At 52.9% G+C, this 22810-nt stretch overlaps 3 protein-coding genes across 4 annotated transcripts; all 3 read right to left on the bottom strand.

Moving 5' to 3' along the window:
• Nucleotides 1-23: 23 nt before the first annotated feature.
• Chmp2a (charged multivesicular body protein 2A) lies at nt 24-1964 on the bottom strand. The gene is made up of 5 exons (XM_051207794.1): nt 1682-1964; nt 655-834; nt 443-573; nt 302-363; nt 24-224 (listed from the first exon to the last, which is right to left on the bottom strand). Exons 1-5 carry the CDS (start codon nt 1847-1849, stop codon nt 97-99), a joined length of 669 nt encoding a protein of 222 aa, XP_051063751.1. The 5' UTR covers nt 1850-1964; the 3' UTR covers nt 24-96.
• A 1029-nt stretch (nt 1965-2993) lies between these two features.
• On the bottom strand, nt 2994-5773 carry Ube2m (ubiquitin conjugating enzyme E2 M). Its single transcript, XM_051207797.1, has 6 exons — nt 5404-5773; nt 4319-4413; nt 4159-4197; nt 3956-4059; nt 3591-3654; nt 2994-3505 (listed from the first exon to the last, which is right to left on the bottom strand). Exons 1-6 carry the CDS (start codon nt 5510-5512, stop codon nt 3365-3367), a joined length of 552 nt encoding a protein of 183 aa, XP_051063754.1. The 5' UTR covers nt 5513-5773; the 3' UTR covers nt 2994-3364.
• Nucleotides 5774-10994: 5221 nt separating this feature from the next.
• Nucleotides 10995-22405, bottom strand: LOC127238974 (myeloid zinc finger 1). Of its 2 annotated transcripts, none has more exons than XM_051207767.1 (6): nt 21979-22405; nt 20292-20724; nt 19755-19899; nt 19069-19139; nt 18865-18985; nt 10995-12458 (listed from the first exon to the last, which is right to left on the bottom strand). In XM_051207767.1, the coding sequence occupies exons 1-6, from the start codon at nt 22110-22112 to the stop codon at nt 11026-11028; spliced, it is 2337 nt and encodes a 778-aa protein (XP_051063724.1). In that variant the 5' UTR covers nt 22113-22405; the 3' UTR covers nt 10995-11025. The 2 variants fall into 2 exon arrangements, with proteins under 2 accessions (XP_051063724.1, XP_051063725.1); XM_051207768.1 differs by having other exon boundaries at nt 20292-20749; nt 21979-22124.
• Between the last annotated feature and the right edge of the window lie 405 nt (nt 22406-22810).

Below are 22810 nucleotides of genomic sequence, written 5' to 3'. Positions count from 1 at the left end.
AAATCTCACAGCCTTGGGAAATAATGTCTGAATTTCTTTATTCAGAGGGGACAGGGAGAAGACCCTGGGCATGGAGTCCATTCTTTGGAGAGTTATTCAGTCCCTTCGAAGGTTCTTGAGCCTCTCTTCCAGGTCTGCATCAGCATCAGCCAGGGCTGAGGCTGTGGCCTCTGCTTTCTTCCCACCAGCAGCCACACTGAGTGAGCCGCCAGTGGAAGGGAGGTCTGCAAAGAGAACAGGGTCAGGGGCTGCGGCTGAGCTTCGGGGGGGGGGGGGGGGGGGATGGGTTTGGAACACTCACTTGATAGCTCATCTGTGAGGCTCAGTCCCAGCTCATCCAGGACTTGGGACACAACAGCATCGCTAGGAAGGAAGGACAACTTGTGAGGGCTATGAATGGCTAAGGGACCTAGAAAACTTCCCTGCCTTCTTATTTCCACACCTCTCCTCTTCATCTTCCTCATCACCCATGGCATCGTCGATGGCATCATTCATCATTTCTTCTTTCATGTCCATGATCTCTGCCTGCCGTTCAAACTCCATCATGATCTTCTGAATCTGGGGTAATTTCAGCTGGAAGTACAGGGAGAGAGAGGGTGAATGAGCTGCCTGAACGTCAATGGGGGACGGGAAGGTGGATTCAGAGGGACAAACCTGTCTGTTCATGGTGCCCATGGCCTTAGTAACACCCTTCATGGCTTGTGCCATTGAGTTGTTGGATTTTAGTGTCTGTATCTTGAGGGACACAGCCTGGATGTTGGCCCGCATCAACACAAACTTGCGTACATATCGCCGTGTACGCACCAGGTCTTTTGCCATGATTCGAACAGCATCCTGCAGAGTGGATATGAAAAAACGATAAAGCCGTGAAGTTATTCCTGCTGAAATCCACAAGGCTAATGGGAATTAACCCAAGTGATTACCTCAAAAATGCTCACCTTCCCTTGGGGCTGTCACTCCAGCCATCTATGTAGCGGAATTGCCTACTGGCAATTCTGTCTCCTTTCCTAATGCTGGGGCTACAGGCGTGAGCCATTGTATCAGGTTATTCAGGCTTCTCTGCAATCCTTAAGTGCAGGAAAGTAGTATGCCCGCCTCGGTCCTTATCCCTATTCCTTTCTCTGTCCACAGCCACTTCTTACACTTACACAACTATTTTTTTCTTCTCAGTTTTGACTCCTAGACTAGACTAGACTGTTTGGGGCCAGGGATATGACGCTGGTAGAGCTTTAACATGCCCAAAATTCTGGAGTCTTAATCCCTGGCACTGAAGAAAACACCCAACTCTTCACAAGACACTGCCTATGTATGCCTAGGACTTTACCTAGAACCACACACAAATTTATCCAAGGCAACATCCAGCTCCCACTCCCTACTTAAATGTTGCTGGCATGCTCTGGGAAGTGGTACCTCTGATCATTTATGCCTGCCCACCTCCCATCCTTCATCCTGGCTCACAGCCACTCAGCTCTCATGTTCTCTGCTTGATGCACTCCTTGGCTGGCTTCTCTGCAGGTTAGCTCATCCAATTCCTGTTAAGGAGTCCTCGCAGACACCCCAAACTAGGGAACTTCTGTTCACCCTTCTCAACTTTCTTCAAAGCACGTCCGTCATTGTCCTTACAACAGTGGCTGAGATGGCACCTTGCCTTGTGTGCCTGCCCCGACCACTTGGCACTTACCATCTGACCTTGCTTTGCCATCTTTTTGATGTCTGCAATGATTTTCTTTTCCTGGGTTTCTAGCTTCTGCCGCTCCCTGTCCAGCTCCCTCATGGCTCTGTTCAGGGCCCTTTGGTTTTGCCGAAGTAGTTCCTCAGGCGTCTTCCGGCGCCCAAACAACAGGTCCATGGTGGTTGGAGTACACCAGCAGGTCTGGGGCAGACTCAGACCTAGCTGCAGAGTGCAAGGCCCAGGAGAGCAATAGGCAGAAACAGAGGCCGGTAAGTGGTTCGCATGAGTAGTCAAAAGGGATTGTCACAGACGTGACAAGAGCTAAAGTTACCCACTTCTGGGGTGCAGGCGTGGCCCCTCCACCCGCCACTGCCCTGCTTTCAGACAGTAGGGTAGACTTAAGGGTGTGGTTCTGGAGAACTGCGGGGACCCAGACGTGAGTGGGCACGCCAAGGTGTTCGAGCACGGAGAGGGTGGTTGTGGGGCCCTAGGCAAGGGAGGATAGGGAGGAGGAGGCCGAGGGAGCCCGGCTCGCTGGGGCAGCAGTGGCAGGCACGGCGGGCAGGTCTCTCTCGGCTGTGTGGACGAGCCTGCGTACCGAGGGCAGGGTCGGGCAGACGGCGCGACACCCGATGCCCCAGCCCAGAAGCCCTCCTGCGCTGCCGCCCAACCGGGACCTGCGGCCCAGCAGGGGCCACTCACCGGAGCCGAGAGAGCGATGGGCTTCCGCTTCCGGGTCACGCCCCTTTCTCTCCGAGGCCTTGGGCCCCCACCAACGACAGCCCCTCGGTTCGGTAGCTTCTGCTGCTGCCGCCGTTTCCGGATGAAGCGACATGACGTCACACGGCCCACCCTCTCCCGGAATGCTGGGAAGTGGGAGGACGCACGCGCACGGCCAGCACCCGACGCATGCGCAGAAGGCCCCGCACCTCTGCGGAAGACCAGTCCCACCCTTGTAACCCTCTCCGGCCCCCAACAGGAGAGCAGCACGACTGCACCTTCGGCCTATTCATTCTGGAATGCCCACACTCCACCCTTCTTTGGGCGGTTCATTCATGGAATCTTAGCAAGGGCCTGGCAGGAGTCAAATTGTCAGGCCCACACATGGCAAAAAGGGGCGAGTCTGGAGATGATCTGTAGGTTCCCTTGTGTTGGTGTAAAGTCCAGGAACGGAAAGTAGCCGATTCTTCCATTCTTGCTTCTCAACCCAGTGAGTGGTCTCATTCAACCCAAGGCCACTGGCCACACACTTATCTCCACCAGAGATGCTGGTGGACCTCACTTGTCCCTCCCACCCCATACAAGGAAGAGGCAGAGGCCATGCAGTAACATTCCCCTTTAATAGCCTGGTGGGACCTCCAGTGGTGGTGGGTGGGTTGCCCGGGCCCATCGACCCAGGCTCATTGCCCGCTCACCCCACAGTCAAGAGTGGGGTGTTGGACAGCACCCGGTGGGAGGGGGGCGCTAAACAAGCCAATTCATTTCCCATTGCTGAGCAGGTCGGGAAAAGGCAGCACCGACCATAATCACGTGGTGGTTAAAAAAAAAATAACTAGGGACAGGTGACAGGGAGGAGAGGTAAGGCCAAGGCAGGGGCCAAGGCTACCCCACATACCCTACCCGGGCCCCCAATAAATATTTGCAGGGGATGCCTGGGCTGGTAACCCTGGCAGGGATGGGTATCTGCTAACCCTATTTCAGGCAGCGCTCGAAGTAGGTGGACCCGATGTAACCACCTCTCATGGAGCGCTGCACGTTTTGTTCAAACAGCCGCCGGTTGTTCTGCAGGACTTCAGCGGCCTCCTTGTTCAGTGGGTCCTCGGGGTTGGGCTCCTGTGGCCAGCACAAGCGCAAGTTAACAGGCAAGAGAGGTAGATGGCCAACAAACCCTCAGCCTCAAATGCCTATCCCTACTCACCAAGAAGAGATACTGCAGGCCATAAATTATGGAGTTTATCGTAAGGACTGGCTTCCAGTCCTCTCTGTGGGGCAGAGAACATCAAGGTTATCACAGGTTGGTGAGTGGGAGGCTGCAACAGACCCTGCTAGTACCAGACAGCTTAGGCCCATAGGAGGCCCGTAACTCTGAAAATTGAGTGGTAAGGAAGGGGGTTATAAGATATGGAACAGGGCAGGTCATGGAGAAAGCCAAGGCCGGGCTATTAGGAAGACAACGTGGAAATGCAAAGACAAGAGAATCACAGACCATAAAGGGAAGAGGGGGACAGAGGATGCAAGGTAGGCAGGCTTTGGGAGGGGAAGGGGACAAGGCAGTGCCATCACCTGAGGATGTTGAGGCAGACGTTGCCCTCGAGGTCAATGTTAGGATGATAAACCATTGTTTCACACTTCACCTTGGGGGGGTCATGTGGATAACCTTGTCCCACCTACCCCAGAAAAAGAGAAAAGAGATGGGCCGGTGTTTTGGCTGTGCCTCAGCTGCTGATGCTTCTCCGCTGATCCACCCCTGTCCACCTGGGACTCACCTTAAAACTGAATACAAACTTCCCACTCTTGTAGAAACCCTGGGAGAGGAAGGGGAGAAGGAATTAAGACCCTACTCTTAGGGTTCCCTATTCTCTATGGGGCTAACACTACCCCCCCCATCTGTTCTTGGGAACCCTGCTGTGTTTATTTTACTCTTACCTCATCAGGACAGATAACCAGCTTGAAGTTGAGGAGGTCGTCTGGGTCTGAGAAGCTGATGTCACAAGTCTTGGGCAGGTTCAGCTCGTTAATGTCTAGATTTAGGCAACAGAGAGAGGGAGAGAAAAAGAGGTGTAGGAAGCACGTCTGGGCAGGAGCTCTCAAGCTCTCCTTCCTGACCTGTAGAGCTGTGTGGTGTGCTTCACATCTCTCAGTATGTACTACATACCCTGCCCACTTTCCAGTCTCTACATGGACTCCTCTGGATACATAGTATCCCACATACAGGCATCTTCAGTTGTGATTGTAAGCCCATCTCCTGGGAAAGGGTGAACCTTTATTACTCTAACTCCCCACCACAAGTTCCCACAATGCAGTGCCCCAGAACCTCTACTACAACAACACTGGCTTTCTAGAGCCCCTGAGCATCCTGAACTTGAGGCTCCCTAGTCATGATCTCCACTCACGACTGCCTACCTGTCCATCCTAATTCAAGGACCAAGACCCTTCAAACACTAAATGATCCCTTTTCATCAGCAATCCAGCTTCCACTGTCCTTCCTCTTCTCAGGGTTATTTATTCCACGCTCTGGTTCTTACCTGACTCTCGAGACTTCTAGCATGGTAGCTTAAATTGACCCTGACTCGCCTTTTTTTTTTTTTTTTTTTTTTTTTTTTTTTTTAGTTCCTGTCCCTAGCTTTCCTCCTTCCCCTTCATCTCAAACTGAAACTGCTCTGCCCGACCCCTGAGTCCTGGGCTACAAGTCTCCAATATAACACACTAAACCGTCTCCTACTTATCTCCAATTCACAACCTTCACCTTATCATCACGGCCCGTCACCCCAAAGCAAAGTTCCCGTCTGACTCTCAAACTATCCCCCTCCCCTAACAGATTCCAGGTCCCTAAGGCTCCAGGCCTTAGTATCCCAACGCCCCATACCCGGCCCCAATCTCTGACCCTCCCTAGTGACCGCACCCCCGTCCCGCATCACAACCCTCGAACCCTGGACTCCCGATACCCCCCCTCAGTGGCTGCATTTTCGAACCCCGGTCCCTGACCTCAAACGCCGGGTCCCGACCCCTACCCTTCTGGATCCGGAGCTGCGCCGCCGACGCCTTCTTGCTGCTGCCCTTGGTGCCGCCGGCCGACTCCTCCTCCTTCTTCTGCTGCTTCAGCGAGAACAGCTTGATCATCCTGCCGCCGCCGCCGCCGCAGCCGCCGCGGGGCCCGGGACCCGGCCACCCGGCCCCCCGCCGCCTCCTGCGCCGCTTCCGCTCCTCGGACCCGCTGCCGCGGCCTCCTCCGCTGCCGCCGCCGCCCGCCCGGCCTGCCGCGCTGCTCCGCGCCCACCACACGGCCCGCCTCGGCTCCCGTAGTCCGGCTCTTGGCCTGGCTTAGAGCCTCGGGTGCGTTCGGAGGCGCTCGGGAGGACTCGGCTAACCTCGGCCCCGCCCCTGCTTCGGCCCCCGCGCCCTCCTCCCCCTCTTCCGCTCAGGTCTTGTGAGGCCCCGCTGCGGCTGGGGACGCCGGCCTTCCCGGGTCCGCCGCTCTCCCGCCTACTTGCTCCCTCTGCGTGGAGGCTGCAGTGAGGTGGAAGGAGGAGGTGGCGGCCGCGCTGGCGGCGGCAGGGTACCGGTGGAGGCTCAGCTTCCGCGGCAGGCGCGGCTTCGATGCGGAGGTCGGCAACGGCCTCGGGCGCCCCGCCGCTTCGGCACTTTCCGCCGCCTGCCCACTTCGGTTCTTCCTGTCCCGGCTGCGTTGTGCGCCTGCGCAAGACCTGCAGCCCCCTTGTTACTCCTCGTTGGGAGTTTGGGGTTCGGTCTTCTTCGGTTAAGCTCGGCTATTTCCGTTTGTGGAGGTGACTATTCGGCGGTCCAGCGGGTACTTCCTGGGATGCGCACCCGGCGGAGCAGGAAGCGGTGCTTGCAACCATTTTTGAGCCAGGCGGGTAGTGGCCATTTGGTTCTCGGTGGTTGCATCCACTCTTGCGCTTATGCGGAGCGTAGCGGGAGCCGGCTACAATGGATCTTGCTGTGTGTGGGCTCAGCAAAGGCAGAGAGCCTGGGCGTCATGAGAGACGTCGTCTGAGCTCCCTTAATCCCATCGCAAACCCGGATTCCGATCGATGTGAACTATTTATTTTAAAACGCGTATTGTTCTGGAGGTCGAGGCATCAGGTTCGCTTGAGCCCAGATGTTTGGGGACATCTTAGTCTACAAATACAACGAGACCCTTGTTAAAATAGATTTCTATTGTGGGTGGACGTCAAGGTGGACGTGGGTATAGGGCTTGCAACTTCGGCCTAGAGACCAGAGAATTGGCATTGTGCCGCTCGAAGGCCCTAGGTTGAGTCAGCTCACATCCAATCACAGCTTGGAGTGCTTAGGAGGCGGAAGAAAATAGCTCAGAATGGGCCAGTGACTTCCGACTGTCATCTAGGAAACCAGCAAGCAGCCACAGTCGCCGCTGGGCGCTTCTGCCGCTTGTCTGGAACAGGTTGGGACTCCATCCTTTCGGCTCCTTTATAAAGGCCCTTCTTTGCCATCTGACAGATGGCTCCTGCCACTCACCATGAACCGTAGTTCTTTGGAGCTTGGTACACCCTTGCTGGCAGAGCCCTCATCTTCTGACCTTTTTTTTTGTTTTTGTTTTTGTTTTTTTTTTTTTTTTTTTTTTTGCTTTTCAAGACAGGGTTTCTCTGTGTAGCCCTGACTGTCCTTGAACTCACTCTGTAGACCAGATTGGCCTCAAAGTCACAGAATCCACCTGCCTCAGACTCCCCAGTGCTGGGACTAAAGGCATGTGCCACCAGCACCCCTCTCTTCCTGACCTTTTAGGGTTACTCCCCTTCCAGACCCCTGCCATCTAAGCTGCCCACCCCAGCATCCTTTCTCGGTTTTTCCCTCAAAAGCTTTGTAGTCCTGCAGTTCTGCTGACAGTGTGGTGGCACTTGCCCGCTTGTGCCCTTTCACAGATTCTAAAGTCTGCTTATCTTGGTTCAGGATCTTTGGTGGCCTGTGAGGCAGGAGAGAGCAACACTGAGAATTATGGGAACCGGAGAAAGGAACAGAGCCTCTCACCCTGGAGTCTGGTTGAAGCCTCTTTCCCCACGGAGAAGCAAGAAAGCCAGTACAGTTAACAGTTGCTTCAAGGCTTGTCTCCCTTCCCAGCTGTAAACCTACAGTGCTCCAGAACTCTCCAGCAACTCCATCTACAGGGAAAGGATGTGTACGGAACCTGTACAATTCTAGTAGCTTCTGGTTTTACCATATGAGATTACCATTCCATGCCAGGCATCTCTGGAGCCAGTCTCCAGTCTTTTTCAAAAGAGGAAAGGAAAAAGGCTTCTTAGCAACCCTTTGAAACGTAACTTGAGAGCCACCCAAAAGGTATTATATATGGCTAATCCCAAAACAATTGAGACTCTTCCTCGAGTGTCCCATATCACACTACTTTTCCCCATTCTTCCATGGAAAACGCGTGTCCATGCTTGGTTAAGTCTTTTGAGCACTTGTCCCATGTTTAAAGCTTATTTTAAAATATCTTTAGTAAAACCTCCAACTTTGCCTCATACTGGCTAGGGCTGAAACTTTTTTGCACAGGAACCATGAATCTCAGTTGGGTCTGAGTCCATGTCTCTATAGTTTAGGTTAGGCTGTTCATAGGCTGCTGAGGGTGGCCTCATGGAACTGTGCCTTTGTCCCTTCACATCTGGCAGAAGGAGGGGACGAGGGAGTGTCCTAGGGACCGGGGACCCCCCTCGCACACACCCCATCACATAGGATCAGCCTCTGACTTGCTTGGCTTGTCTACTTGCCTGAGGCTAGGTCCCAGTTTGGGGTGTCAAAGTGAAGTAGCAAGAACAAGTAAAGCTATTCCCACAGAGGCAACTTGGATATGCAGACCTTAAAATGTTATTCCTGGGAACTCCCAGAGCCAGACTGACACCTAGCCAGAGGAAGACCTCAACTGGAGTTTAGGACTCGAGCTGACTGAATTGTGTTAAATGGGTTTTTGTTGACTGTACCCCAGTAACCCATGGGGGGGCGCTGTGTCAATGTCCCAACCAGTGAGATAGAAGGAAAGATGGCTATTGAAAAGGAGGAAGCGACAGGGCTGGAGAGATGGCTCAGAGGTTAAGAGCACTGATTGTTCTTCCAGAGGTCCTAAGTTCAATTCCTAGCAAACCACATGATGGCCCTCTTCTGGCCTGCAGGGATACATGCAAAACAAAAAGACTCTATAAATAATCTTAAGAAGAGGAAGAGGAAGGAAGAAGAAGAAAAAAAGGCAGTGGCATGGGTCCAGGGTCATGTCAGTTGCCAGTTTTATTCAGTTTTATTTCGGGTGACTTGCTGCTGAACACACTCCTGAAGTATGAAGGAGACCCTTGTAGGGCTATGAACAGAGCCACGGTAGAAAGAGCCTGTGGTTAGAATGAGTGGAACAAATTGGGAAGGATAGAGCCCTGGGCTTGGAGCCTGTGCTCCCCAATTTGGGGCCCACTCATCCCTTCTTAGTACCAGTTAGCTGCAAACCCATGGGAACAAGAAAATCTTTAAGTGTCAGAGTGTTCAGGTTAACCCTCCCAATCAGGCTTGCATCTCACGGCCACCTTCCTATTCATTCCTCAGTACTCATCCCACTGCTGGGAAGAAAGCCTTGCCTGCTTATGACCGTTGCAGAGGTTGGGTGTGGAGTGCTGTTAGGTTGAACGTGACTGCACAGTAGGTTTGGGCACGGAGAAATGGGAATTGCTAATGTTGACTCAGCAAGGTGGAGGCCCAATGGGGCAGCACACGCCTTTAATCCCAGCACTCGGGAGGCAGAGGCAGGTGGATCTCTGTGAGTTTGAGGCCAGCCTGGGCTACAGAGCAAGTTCAGGACAGGCTCAAAAGCTACACAGAGAATCCCTGTCTCAAATATTAAAAAAAAAAAAAATTTTTTAAGCACTAGGAAGTTGCATTTGCAGAACTTCACTGCTAAGCTTGTCCACTTTTCTGAGTTCTAGCTCAAAAAGCATAACTTTTCTCATCCCCACTCTTTGTTTATTTTATTTTATTTTTTTTGAGGGGGGCGTTGAGATGGTTTCTTTGTGTAACAGCGGCTCTGGCTGTCCTGGAACTAACTCTGTAGACCAGGCTGACCTTGAACGCAGACATCCGCCTGCCTCTGTCTCCTGAGTGCTGAGATTAAAGGCATGTGCCACCACTGCCCGGCTCCGACTCTTTTTTGGATACCTGCAAAAGTCCTAAGTGTGCTTGTCTGGATACGATGAACATTCTCACTCTCTCCGATGAGAACCTCAGCCCTCTGCTCCCATCCAGCTGGACTCTGACAACCAAAGCTGAACCTGCCTGGGACCCTGACTCAAATGGCATGGTTCTCTCTTCCTCTTACCCTTGCTTTCCTGTCCATCTCTCCTCTCAGCAACAACCACGATTTACAACTTTCCTGATTTGTTTTTCTCCCCAACTCATAAAAACAGTCTTTTAAAGCACAGGACATTGATCCCAGGGCCCAGTGAGTGCTAAGCAAACAGCCTATTAATAAACTACTTTCCTAGCATGGTCCCCTTTTAAAGGCCCCCCAATTTATTTATTTACCTGTGTATGTGTATATGTGTACACGTATTACAGAAAAGACACACACACACATAGAGGTTATGCAGGTCATAGGACAACTTTAGGAGTTGGTTGTCTCCTTCCAACACATAGGTTCCAGGGATCAAACTCAGGTCATCAGGCTCGATGACAAGTGGCTTTACCACTGAGCCTTTTTATTTTTTCCTTTTGTTGAGACAGATCTCTGTAGCTAGCAATTCACCTCAGCTTCCTGAGTGGCTAGAATGATTACTAGTCTGTGCCATCAGGCCTCCACATTTGTATTTTGGCTTTTGTGGTGGGAGTGGACAGGTTCTCATTATGTAATTCTGGTCGTCCTCGAACTTGTTATGTAGACCTACCTGTTGTCGAACTTACGGCAACACCCTTGCCACTGCCTCCCTACTGCTAGGGTTACAGCCGAGTGCCACCACTCTCGACGCGTGCTTTTGAGGCAGCAGCTTACAGCATAGCTCCGACGAGACTAAAATTCTGTGCAGTCTTGCTTTCCCAGCCTCCCAAGTGCTGGGGTTACAACTGTACCATCACATGCAGCTGGGCGACCCTTTTTAGTAACCCAGCAGTCGTGTAATTGGTGGATACCCCCTCCCCCTTCGGTTTTTCAAGACAGGGTTTCTCTGCATAACAGCTCTTGCTGTCCTGTAACTAGCTCTTGTGTAGACCAGACTGGCCTAGAACTAACAGACATCCAATTGCTTTTGCCTCTCGAGTGCTGGAATTAAAGGGCATGGGCCACCACTGCCCTGATCGACCTCTCTGGACTAGACACTGAATGATTACCAGGGCAGATACAGCGAAGCCTTTCTTTTCTGGGTGAGTGTGGCTACTCTGCCCCACCCGAGGTGTATACCTACTGTATAAACCACAGGTGTGATAGGCAGCCTTATTTCAGAAGGGGGTGCATGGCCTTCCCAGGAGGCTCTATGTGCAGAAGATGTGCCCACGATGAGACAGCGGTAAGGGGGGGGGGCAGAGGAACGGTGCAGGTGGAGAGGCATCATCTACTATTTATTGAGCACCTGTTGGAGACCAGGCCCTGGGTGGGCCTGTTGGGTGATGCCAGCCTCACATCAACCTTTGGCCTACTCAGTGCTGTGCACGCGCTGGTGCTGAATGAGCTTGGTGCTCTGGTGGAAACGGCGACCACAGTCCTGGCAGGCGAAGGGCTTTTCGCGCCGATGGGTGCGCAGGTGCTGCGTGAGCGTGGGCCGCTGGCGGAAGGCTTTGCCACACTCGGGGCACGCGTAGGGCCGCTCACCCGTGTGGATGCGCCGGTGCTGGGTGAGGTTGGCATGCTGCCGGAAGCTCTGGCCGCAGTCGGGGCAAGCAAAGGGCCGCTCACCTGTGTGGATGCGCCGGTGCTCGGTGAGCCGGGACACCTGCGTGAAGCCGAGGCCGCACTCAGCGCAGCGGTAGGGCTTCTCGCCCGTGTGGGTCCTCTGGTGGCGCGTGAGCTTGAGTCGCTGGCTGAAGCGCTGGCCGCACTCGGGGCAGGCGAAGGGCTTCTCGCCCGTGTGCACACGCAGGTGCTGCGTGAGCGTGGGCCGCTGGCGGAAGGCCTTGCCACACTCGGCGCAGGCGAAGGGCCGCTCGCCGGTGTGGATGCGCCGGTGCTGGGTGAGGTTGGAGCGCTGCCGAAAGCTCTGGCCGCACTCAGCACAGGCGTAGGGCCGTTCGCCGCTGTGCACGCGTCGGTGCTGCAGCAGCACCGAGCGGCGGCCGAATCGCTCGCCGCACTCCACGCATCCGAAGGACTTGTCCCCGGTGTGCACCGCCTGGTGCTCCAGCAGCACGGCGCGTCGCGGGAAGCTTTCACAGCACTCGCTGCACGGGAAGGGGCCCGGGGGCTCGGGGACTCCGGAGAGAGTCAGGGTGGGTGGTGCCCGGCCCGGCGGGTCGCCGTGGATGCGCTGGTGCTGCAGAAGGTTGGAGCGCTGCCGAAAGCTCTGGCCACATTCTGCACAGCGGAATGGCTGCTCACCCGTGTGCACCCGCCGGTGCTCCTCCAGGCGCGCGCTGCGCACGAAGCCCTGGCCACAGTCTAGGCACACGAAAGGCCGCTCCTCCGTATGCGTGAGCTGGTGGCGCAGCAGGTGAGAGCTGCGACTGAAGCTGCGGCCGCATTCGCCACACACGAACGGTCGCTCGCCGGTGTGGATCTTCTGGTGCCGCAGCAGATTGCTTCGCTGGCTGAACACCTTGCCACACACGTCGCAGCGGCCGCCTCGCATCGCTCCAGTCCCGGTGCTAGGGCGGCCCCTGCTCCGGCCCTTTGGGGCGTGCCAGAGAGTGGCCACCAGTGCTGGGCCCGCACCGGGGCAGGGATCCTCGCAGGCAGGGTCCTGTTCACCTCCTTGGTCGCCGGGGAGTAGGAGGGCATGGGAGAAGCCACCTTCTCGGGAGGGGGACTGCATCTGTCCAGAGAGGCTAGCCATGTCGAGATCCCAAGGAACATGGAGGCGAGGGCTCACCGTCTCTGGCTCTGCCGTGATGCTGTCCATCTGTAGCGCAAACCCTGCACAAGGGGACCCATTCCTTCATGAGACTCTAGTTTTCTGCCCTTAACCAACCGAACTCTGGGAGACTGAACTACAGGCCTGGAACTGAAGGGTGACACATACAGGAGATGAGAGTGGCAGTTGTAACTGAACAGGTTCCCCTGAGATGGGAAGAATCCTGAGTGAGGTGTGTGTAAAGGCTTTCCTGATTTGACTTAGGTCGCTGTGTGGGGCGGGGCGGGGAATAACATCTCTTTGTGGAAGGATTCTGGGGTTATTGATAGTGGGGCCCAGTTTAGGTGGACAGCGAGGGTCTGAGAAGATGCAGAGAACAGTATAGATTCAATAAAGATCAGAGGTGACCTCAACAGGAAGCAAAGCAGGCAGGAATGCAGTTCTCTAGTCTTGGGTTTGGACTTGCCACACTTGAGATGACCCAGAATAAAGGGGATTCCATGGAGGCTTGAGGGTTGGGGATGAGATGAACACAAGCCTACATGTGATCAGCATAGGAGCTGCCTAAGTAGAAAGAAACAGGCCCCTGCTATAGAGTGAACCTTCTAAGGTGTGAACCCGAGGCACAATAGACTACAGAGTGAGTTTCCAGGGTATGAGACTAAGCCAGGGATGAGGCAACCAAGGCTGGAGACAAAATGCGTGACAGAAAATCCACGAGGCACCAAAGAGAAGTAAGATAAATTAGAAAGCACCAAAGGAAACAAGAATCAAAAGCCAAGCCAGCAACTCTCCAGAGACCAAGGGCTAATTATTTTACAACAGAAGCTTCAGTCAATTCACAGTGACCTGACAGCTAGCCACACCTTGGGAGGATTCCAACAAGAAATAATGTAACCAATTGTTTAAGCTCCAGGGAACATGCTGGTCCCTGCTTAGAAAACTTCACAGTAGGGCTAAACTGACACCTTGTTTCCTATTCTTAGCATTTACTTTTTCCAGTGATGGCATTCGGGCACAGGAGGTCTCAGGCCTGTCTCAGGTGAGGTCTCAGGCGTCAGGCCAATGTTTTACCATTGAACTACCCCCCCCCATCCCGCCCTGTTTTCACACTCCTTTTTTTTTTTTTTTTTTTAATGATTTATTTTTTTCGTGTATAGGTGTTTTTGGCTGAGTGTTTGTAGTTCCTGCATGTGACTGCATTACAGTTCCTGTGGAGGACAATGTGGGGGAGGTGCTGGGTTTCCCGGGACTGGAGTTACAAATACATATGGTTGTTAGCTGATGCATGGGTGCTGGGAACTGCAAGAGAAGCAAGTATACTCCTAACTGCTGAGCCACCTCTCTAGCTTTGTTTCCATATTAAGTGTTTGTATTCATTGCTGGTTCAACACAGCCTGGGTTGGAAAATTTAATCAAAACAGTGTGTGGTGGCAAGTACTTCCAATCGCAGAACTGGGGGATGGAGGCAGGAGTTCATCTACTACTGCAATCAGGTTCAAGGCCAGCTGGTGTAGGAGAGATGCTGTCTTGTAAACAAAAAAACCAAAACAACCCACAAACCCCAAACAGCCGTGTTCCACACTGTCCCAGGAATCGAACTTGCAGGCATTTCTGTTTGGCAGTTGTTTCTCCTGGTGTTATGGCCTGTGGACAGGACTTTCCAGTGGTTAACGGGAATCGATCCAAGGAACTGTGGACCAAGGAGTGACCCCAGTGAGCCAGGAGTTTACAGAGCTGTCTGAAGAACCGTGGCCACCCCTGCTGCTTGCCAAGCCCATGGCATGAAAACGGGGGAATAAGGTCATTTGCACATCCAGGAAAAATCTTTTTTTTTTCTTTAAATATCGTGTGCATGTATGCACAACTGCATGAGTTTATTATGTACATCATGGATATGCAGGTGCTCTAGGAGGTCAAAGGGCACCAGATCCCCTGGAACAAGAGTTCCAGGATATCCTGATGTGGGTTTGAAAAGCAGTCAACGCTCTTAACCACTGAGCTCCCTCTCTAGTCTCCAGGCTTTTTAAAAATATATATTTAAGCCTATTGCTTATACTACAGGTTGGTTCATTTTCTATTTATTTATTTACCCTTTTGAGACAGAGACTCACTATGTAGCCCTGGCTGTCTGGGAACTCACTACACAGACCAGGCTGGCCTCAAACTCACAGAGATACACCTGCCTCTGCCTCCTGAGTGCTGGTACTAAAGGTGTGCGCCACTATACCTGGCTTAGTCATTACAAATGTGTAAAGCTATTTTATGTGGATGGTTTGCCTGCAGGTATGTCTGTGCAGCACTACAGGCATGCCTGGGGCCAGGAGAGGCCAGAGAGGGTGTCAGAGCCCAGAGCTGCAGTTTCAGATGGTGGTGAGGCACCAATTCTCTCCAGCCCCATGGCTGTTCATTTGAAAACACTATTTTTATTTGAGACAGGGTTGGTTTAGCCCTAGCTGTCCTGGCACTTACTCTGTGGACCAGGTTGGCTTTGAACTCACAACTTACTCTGTAGACCAGGTTGGCTTTGAACTCACAGCAATCTGCCTGCTTCTGCCTCCTTGTGTTCTGGGATTAAAGGCATGTGCCGCAACTGGCCAGCTGTGTCTGTATTTTTAAATTATGTATACATGTGCATGTGAGTGCTGTGACCTCAGAGGTCATTGGAGCTGGAGTTAACAGGGTTGTGAGTTTGCCTGACTTGGACATGGAACCCAATCTGTGTCTTCTGCACAAGGAGATGCCTTCTTCTCTGCTGGGCCATCTCTCCAGTCCCTTACATATTTTCTTCTTTTGACACGTTCCTTGCAGTGCATGGTGGTGCATGCCTGTAATCCAACACTCTTGGTGTCTGCGGCGGGAAAACTGATGTAAGTTCCATACTAGCCTTGCAAACATAGTGGGACCAAGACTCTCTGGTTACACAGAGAGAGACAGCCAAAACAAATATAAAAATCCAAAGCTACCATTACCACAACAAAAAATCCTTTCATCTTCAAAGTTTTTATTTTATATATGTATGCATGGTGTTTTGCCTGTATGTCTGTATACCATGTGTGTACAGAGCCTGCAATGGCCAGCCAGATTCTCTGGGTCAATTTGGAGCTACCAGGTAGACGCTGGGAATCAAACCCAGGTTCTCTGGAAGAGTAACCTGTGCTTTTCACCACTGAGCCATCTCTCCAGCAGCTCCCCCCCCCAAAAAAAACACCTTTTTTATTTTTTCTGCTTTGTTTAAAAAAAAACAAAAAAACAAAATGGGCATCACTATGTAGCTCTGGCTGATCTGAAACTTGCCGTGTAGACTAAGCTGGCTTTAAATTCACAGAAACCTGCTTGCTTTTGCCTCCAGGGTGCTGAAATTAAGGGCGGGTGTTTGCTTTGTGCTTTTGAAACAGTGTTTCACTCTGTATCCTAGACTGTTTCCCCTTGTGTTTGTAAGAGGCTACCGAGCACCTGGCTCTATCAGCAACTAACTAAAGGGAAATCTTTTGCGAACATGTCAAACGGTTTTTATATTAAAAAAATATTTTTGGTGTGTGAGTGTGTCAATATGGCCATGTGCAGGCCATCATGCGTATGTGGAGGTCAGAAGACAACCTGTGGGAATGATTCTCTCTCTCTACCATGTGGGCCCCAGAGATTGAGTTGAGGTTGCCAGGCTTAGCAAGTACTCTTTCTGTTTGAGCCATCTCCCCCCCCCCCCCCCCCCCTTTTTTTTTTTTTTTTTTTTTTTTTTTTTTTTTTTTGAGACAGGGTTTCTCTGTGTAACAGTTCTGGATGTCCTGGAATTAGCTCTGTAGACCAGGCTGGCCTTGAACTCACAGAGATTGGCCTGCCTCTGCCTCCTGAGTGCTAGGATTAAAGGCGTGCATGGATCACTGCCCAGCTATACCTAACTTTTTCAGACAGGATCTCACATTGTAGTGCAAGCTGGCCTTGGAGACATGGCAATCCTCCTGCTTCTGCGTGCCTACCTCCTGCTGCCTACACACCTGAGGTGTGTAAAATCCATATCCAGCTTTGGCAATATCATACTTATTATTTGTGATCTGGGTTGACCAACACAATGGTATGGAGTGCATGGTTTATACTGTGTCTGCTTTGCCTACAGGCTCTTTCTGGAAGGCACAGAGAACATGCCACGTTGGCTGTTGGGCACAGGTGGGACACTCCACTGTGTACGCTTTGTATACCTTTTGGAGTTTCCATTATGTGAATGTATTAACTACGGGTGTGGTTCCGAGCTGCTCTAAACACCTGAAACAAGCCTGCTTTTGCTTCATGGTAGGGTGGGTTCAGGGCAAGGAAGCACCCACATCTGAGCAGGACTCTTAACTGCCAGTTTGGGATGGGAGGTCCTGCTGAGCCATTTCTGACCCTGGATATGTATGACACCCATTACTGTCTCAAGGCTAGGCTGTTGCTAACCAGGATGCATCCCAAATGCAGGTGTTTCAGGGTTCCAGGACACCAGGATGCAGCCTGATTGTTCACATGGAGACTCACTCACTGCTACTCAAGGTAGACTTGTTGAATAGATCTGCAGAGTCAGGCTCACTTTACTGTCTTGTCTGCTGTGGAACCACCATGTAGCAAACTACTTCTTCTTGTGTCTCTAGTGAATTCATCTGTATCTGCATGTCACCAGCAGCCTGTTCATGTTGTCCCCGGCATGGTGTTATAGTGTCATAATGAAGCACTAAAAAGATCTCTGGGAGTGTGGCTCTAACAGTAGACTGCATGTTTAGCATGTGTAAGAGCCCAGGGTTCACCAGTGTATACACAAACACAAACACGCACAGGTGCACATAAGAACACACACACAGCCACCACAATCACCAACAGGCCTGGGATGCGTCTCAGCTGGTGAAGTTCTTGTGGCATGCCCGAAACCCTTGGTTTTATCCGAAGCCCTGCCTAAACCAGGAGAGGTATCTTACACCTAGAATCCCAGCACTTGGGAAGTAGAGGCAGCAGGATCAGTCGTTCAAGGGCCATCTCAGCTAAATATCGAGTTCCAGGCCAGCCTGGAATATAGCAGACAAAACAGGACCCTCTCCCAATAACTCTGGCCTCCACAAAAGGCACAGTTGCAGGATGAGGCAAGCGGCCACGGGACATGGCAGGGGTCATGGTGATGAAGATGAATTGATACTTGAAAGCGAAGAGTATGGTTGTCTACAGCAAGAGCGGCCCAAGGAGGAAGCAGCCAAGGGTTTGGGAGCCGCCGTGCCAGTGTGCCTGCAAGACGGCGAGAGACTGGGGCTGTGGATGAAGACAAGAGCGGGCCCAAGCAAGACAAAGTGGTCCCTGTGCTACACAAGCACAGGGCCAGGCCAAGCGAATGCTGAGGTACCAGGCACCAGGCGCTTACGCTGGGTGTTCTCTTCTGCCTTAGAATGCTGCCAAGCCCGAGGACCTGAGTGTGATCCCTGGGATCCTCAGGATACGCAGAGAAAATGGACCCTTGCAAGTTGTTGTCTGAATGCTACGTGTGTGCTATGACACACATACACATGCTCAAATACACACAAAACAAAGGGGTGGAAAACTGGAGTGGTAACATTGAAGGACTACCCCAGAGGCCAAGAGTCTCTGTTTACACCGTCATCACACCATGCTCCAAAGAACACATTTCAAAGCAATTTCCTATTAGTGAGATATGTGAATATCAGATAGAGAGGATTCATCAACAGCAGAAACAATAACAATAATTTAAAAAAGCCCCAAAATGAGTCCAACAGAATAATTCTGGGACTGGGGGTACAGCTCAGTGGCAAAACTCCTACCTAGCAGGGGCTAAGGCATGGCTCAGTGTTGGACAAACACCTAGGCTCCAACAGTGAGAGGCTGAAGGCAAGGCTCAGTAGTAGAAATTCTTGTGCATAATCCATCAGTGGGAAGCTGGGGGTGTAGCTCTGTGACAGGGTGCTTGTCTAGCATGCCCAGTCCCCGGGCTCCATCCCCAGTATGGAGGAATAAACCACCTAACAAGGGCTGGACAATTGTGTTTCAGGTCTGTAACCTCTCACAATCTTATCTCCCATACCAGAATTCAGAGGATGGCACACTCACATAGGGGAGTACATCAGGAAAGAGGGGCCTGGGCAGGGTCCTGGCGCATCCCCAGCAGTTGGCTATGCTGTGTCAGAACTACTCTTGCCTTGTCTACTACTAAGCTTTCCTCCACAGGTCCCAAACTTCCCTGCTCTGGTGTCCAATCTGCAAGGTGCAGATCAGAGTCCAGGGGCCATGCAGAATGCCATGACTGGGAACAGGATGTGGGCAACGTCTGTTTTCAGCAAGGTATTATGATACAGAGCAAAGTCAGGAGGAGCCAAGGGGTCAGTGGCAGAGAACGCTAAAGCATTCTACAGTGATAGGGCTGTCTTGGTTAGGGACAGAAGGACTCATGGGTGTAGGGGACTGTGAGGAGGGCTCAGTCCCATTGTGTATCTCACTAACCTGGCGAGAAGATGCCCCCTACTTCCTCATGCCACAGGGCCACGGGGTCCTCACTCCATGGGGGCACATCAGGCTCAGTGTCGCTGTGAGGAGAGGTCTGGTCCAGTGCTGTCCCATGGCCCTGAAACCACAGTGGTCACTGTCGGACTGTGCCTGCCTGGGCTTTTATGGCAAAGGGTGGCTCCCATTCTGTGTAAGGCTCACCTGGGCCTCCTTAGGTAGGAGGGCAGCTGCAGCCTCTTGGGCAGCAGGAAGAGGCCCAGACTCCAGGAGTTCTGGGGAGAAAGAGTGGGGTCAGGCAGCTCAAGAAACTTCCCACCCGGGCTGGAGAGATGGCTCAGTGGTCAAGAACACTGACTGTTCTTCCAGAGGACCCGGGTCCAATTCCCAGCAACCACATGGCAGCTCACAGCTGTCTGTGACTCCAGCTCCAGGGGACCTGATACCCATGGCAAAACACCAATGTATATATAAAATAAAAATAAATAAAAAGAAAGAAAAAGAAAGTTCCCACCCTTTCAAGACACGAGGGAGGCAGAGCTCAAGGTTGGGAAGGACAAGGCAGGGCAGCTGAGGGTCCAGTTGGGAATAGGGTCAAGAAGGGTTTTCTGGAAGGCAAACAGATGCGGACAAGCATTGGCCTGTGATTCTGCATCTCTGTGAGTCTAGAGGCAGCCTGTCCCATGATGCTTGGGGATAGTTGCGGGAATGGGGCTGTGCTGGTCAGAGACAGTGTCTGTGCTGGCTGGGCTGGAGGCAAGAGTAAGGCCAGAGGCACACTGGAACTATTGCATCTAGCAGGGCCTGGCTCAGTGGACTCCTGGCTCAGTGGACTGTAGACTGCTTTGTCCAGCCAGGCTTTAGGCCCCGCCCACTTCACCTGCTCTCACCTGGATTCTCCACCACCTCTGTTTCCTCTTTCATTTGAAGGTCCGTCAGCAATTTCCGAATGGCCCCAGGGCCAGTTTCAGTCTGGAAGCTGGAGGGTTCCATCTTTTCCGATAGGACCTCCTTCCCCTGTACCTGGACTGTGACCTAGGAAGATGCACAGAACAAAAAGAGGGGCTGGGTACAGCCCATGGTCTGTGGGCACCACTCCACTGCAAGACTTCCTGGTCAATATACTGACTAGGTCCTCCAAAGTCCAAAACCTCCCCCTTCCCTTCCCTTGACCCCGAGCAGAGAGCAAAAGGACTGTTTGCTGGCACAGGGCTGCCTGGTACCCTTTGTGCCTCATCCAGCTTGGGGGGATGACAGGTAATACAGGTATGGGCTCCTGTCCTGAGCAGCCACACAAGGATCCCCATTGTCGGTGGACACTTCTGTATGACCAAGGTGCATGTCTGGCTGGGCACAGAACTCCAGAGTGAGGCAAGGCTTGACCAATGCTTGCACAGCCCTGACCTTCCACTTGGTTATGGACTCACCCATTTCCTAGGTCCATCCAGATCCCATCGAAGCCTGTCAACCAAGGCAGCAGCCTCTTCAGGGCTGCCTGGCCACTGCCCTTGCACACGGGCCCGGATTTCAGGAGGCAGTGCACTTAGAAACTGTTCCAGCACCAAGAGTTCCAGCATCTGTTCCTTGGAGTGCACCTCTGGGCGTAGCCACTGGTGACACAGCTCTCGGAGCTGGGCCAGGGCTTCCTGAGGACCAACTGCCTCCTCGTATCGGAAGCAGCGGAAGCGTAGGCGTGCAGCGTCAGGGCCTGGGTCCCACAGAGTACCTTCTCCCTCCTCCTCAGAGTCCTCCAGCTTCACCACAAAGGGCTCATTTTCTGGGGATGAACGGCCTGGGGAGCCCAGCGCAGTGGGTCTCATCAGGACTACCAGATCAGATCTCTGAGGCCCGTGTCTGTCCCTAGAGAAGGGATAGTATGAGGCAGCTGGAATAAGGACAGATGGTGGCAGTGACTGTTACTGAGTGTCTACTGTATGCTGTGTTGTTTGATCCTGAGACCTTCTCCATGCAGAGGACACATGAGGGGCCAGCCACACCCCTGAGACCCGTGAGAACTCGAGCCCAGCCACTAGCTCTGCTGATCTCTCCAGCTGGGTCTATGCAATGTCTGTTTTAAGTATGGGCTACTGTTTAGGATCTCCTCTAAACCCTACTTGCTTCAATGTTCCTCCCTAAATCCTATTCTTTCCATCTCTCGTCCCTAAACCCTGTTCTATTCTATAGCAGCAGCCTCATCCCAGCAGCTGCTTCTTTACTTATATCCGGGCATCAGTACCACGGCTGCCTCCTCTCTGACTCCCAATACCAACTAATGTTTTCCATCCAGTCTCGGACTTGGTCTTCTCTCGGGTCCTGACGTTCCCCTCCCAGTGTGGTCCCAAAAGGGACAGCTGCCTGAAAATTAAACTCATCACATTCAGCAGGGATCCAGTTCTCTCTAATTTACTTGGGGTCTGGAAGTGACAGGGGGATTTCTGAGGATCCTCAAAGGCCCCGAAATCATTAGAGCAACAGTCTGCAAGGACGGTTCGAGATGCTGATTCCGCTATGCCTACGTGAACTGCAGTTTCCTCACCTGAGAATAGGGATGACTTCCCCTCCCTACATACTTTCTGCAACTGGGACTTTGTTGCAGTTTTATTTATATTTATTATTGGGGTGGCATCAACTTGGAGGTAGTTTGGTTTCTGTGGGTCAAACCTCTGCGCCTCAGGGTGCCAAGTCAACTTGAAACCCTGGGAGAAAATTGCAACAGCCACCTAGCAAGTAGAGGAGGTTCCGGGAATTCATTTCCCAGAACTCTACGCGAGCACCACCAATGTAGGGTGCTTAAGTGACCCGTTGCAGGGGCAAGGGTGGCGATTGGCAAGCTCGCGTGACAGGGCCCACCGCAGGGAGCGCCAGGGCCCCTGCGGGGGCTCAAGGTCTCCCAGAATCCACTCCCCTCCTCAGTCCCCATCCCTCCTCAGTCCCCTCCAGAGGCTTCGCAGAAGAGGGAACCCCAACCTTCCCTTAGAGTTCCAGGGGCGGCTGCGCGCTCCTGAACATGCGCACTCGCGTTCGCTTCCTCCAGGCCTGACTACATCTCCCAGATTACTCCGCGCGCAGCTCCAAGCCCTCCTGCCCTTCCCCCACCCCCGCCTCCGTTTCTACCCTTCTTCCCGTCCCCAGGGGATTGTGCTGGTCGCAACGATCAGGTCGCACTCCTGGCCGTCTCTTCCCACACTCCCCGTCTCGAATCCAGGCGTCGGGGCCCCGTCGACGTGCGCAATCCTCTCGGGGGGCATCGGATGGCACCACCGCCTTCCAGACCGCGCATGCCCCCCACCACATTTTTGTCAATTCTCTGCGGGCCTTCCAGGGATTTGCAGGGTTCTGCACCAATCACCGCTCTCACTAGGACGCCGTCAGCCACCTCGTCTCCATGGCAACCCCGGTTCGGGTGGGCCGCCCCCTTGACTACCTCCTGAACCGCAGAAAGCTAGATGCTTTCTGGGAGTCGTAGTCGGCTAGGCGCCCCGTGAGTGCAAGCGCAGCACCACCGGACCCCTTTAGTATCTCTGCGCAGTGGGTGGTACTGAGCACGGCTCCATGGTAACCGGAGGACCAAACCTGGTGGTTTCCCGGGTAACGCCCGGACTACCTGGTTTAGAAAAGGCTGTCCGCTTCTGTGGGGAGGGCGTGGGGAGGTAGGCGCGGACGCTAAATAACTTAAGAGATAGTTATGAAGGCAGGAATTAGGGAGGCAGAGATACCCGCACACAGTTGGGAGCAAGAGGAGGAGAAGCCGAAGGTGGCGAGGGCGGGGACTGCGAGGAGAGACAGTGAATATAAGTGAACTCACACAGGGATACAGGTCTCAATGAAAGGAGGAGTTTCATTCATTAGAGTCAGAGAATTAGGACCTGAGGCATGTCAGAAAATTTAGCCAGAAAAGACAAACAGGAAGGGGTTGGGATTAGGAAGGCAAGACATCGAGATTCTA

The sequence above is a fragment of the Phodopus roborovskii genome, unplaced genomic scaffold (genome assembly GCF_943737965.1).
Source record: "Phodopus roborovskii unplaced genomic scaffold, PHOROB, whole genome shotgun sequence".
Lineage (NCBI taxonomy): Eukaryota > Metazoa > Chordata > Mammalia > Rodentia > Cricetidae > Phodopus > Phodopus roborovskii.
Note: the sequence above shows the minus strand (reverse complement) of the source record. Positions and strands in the feature narration are given on the sequence as shown.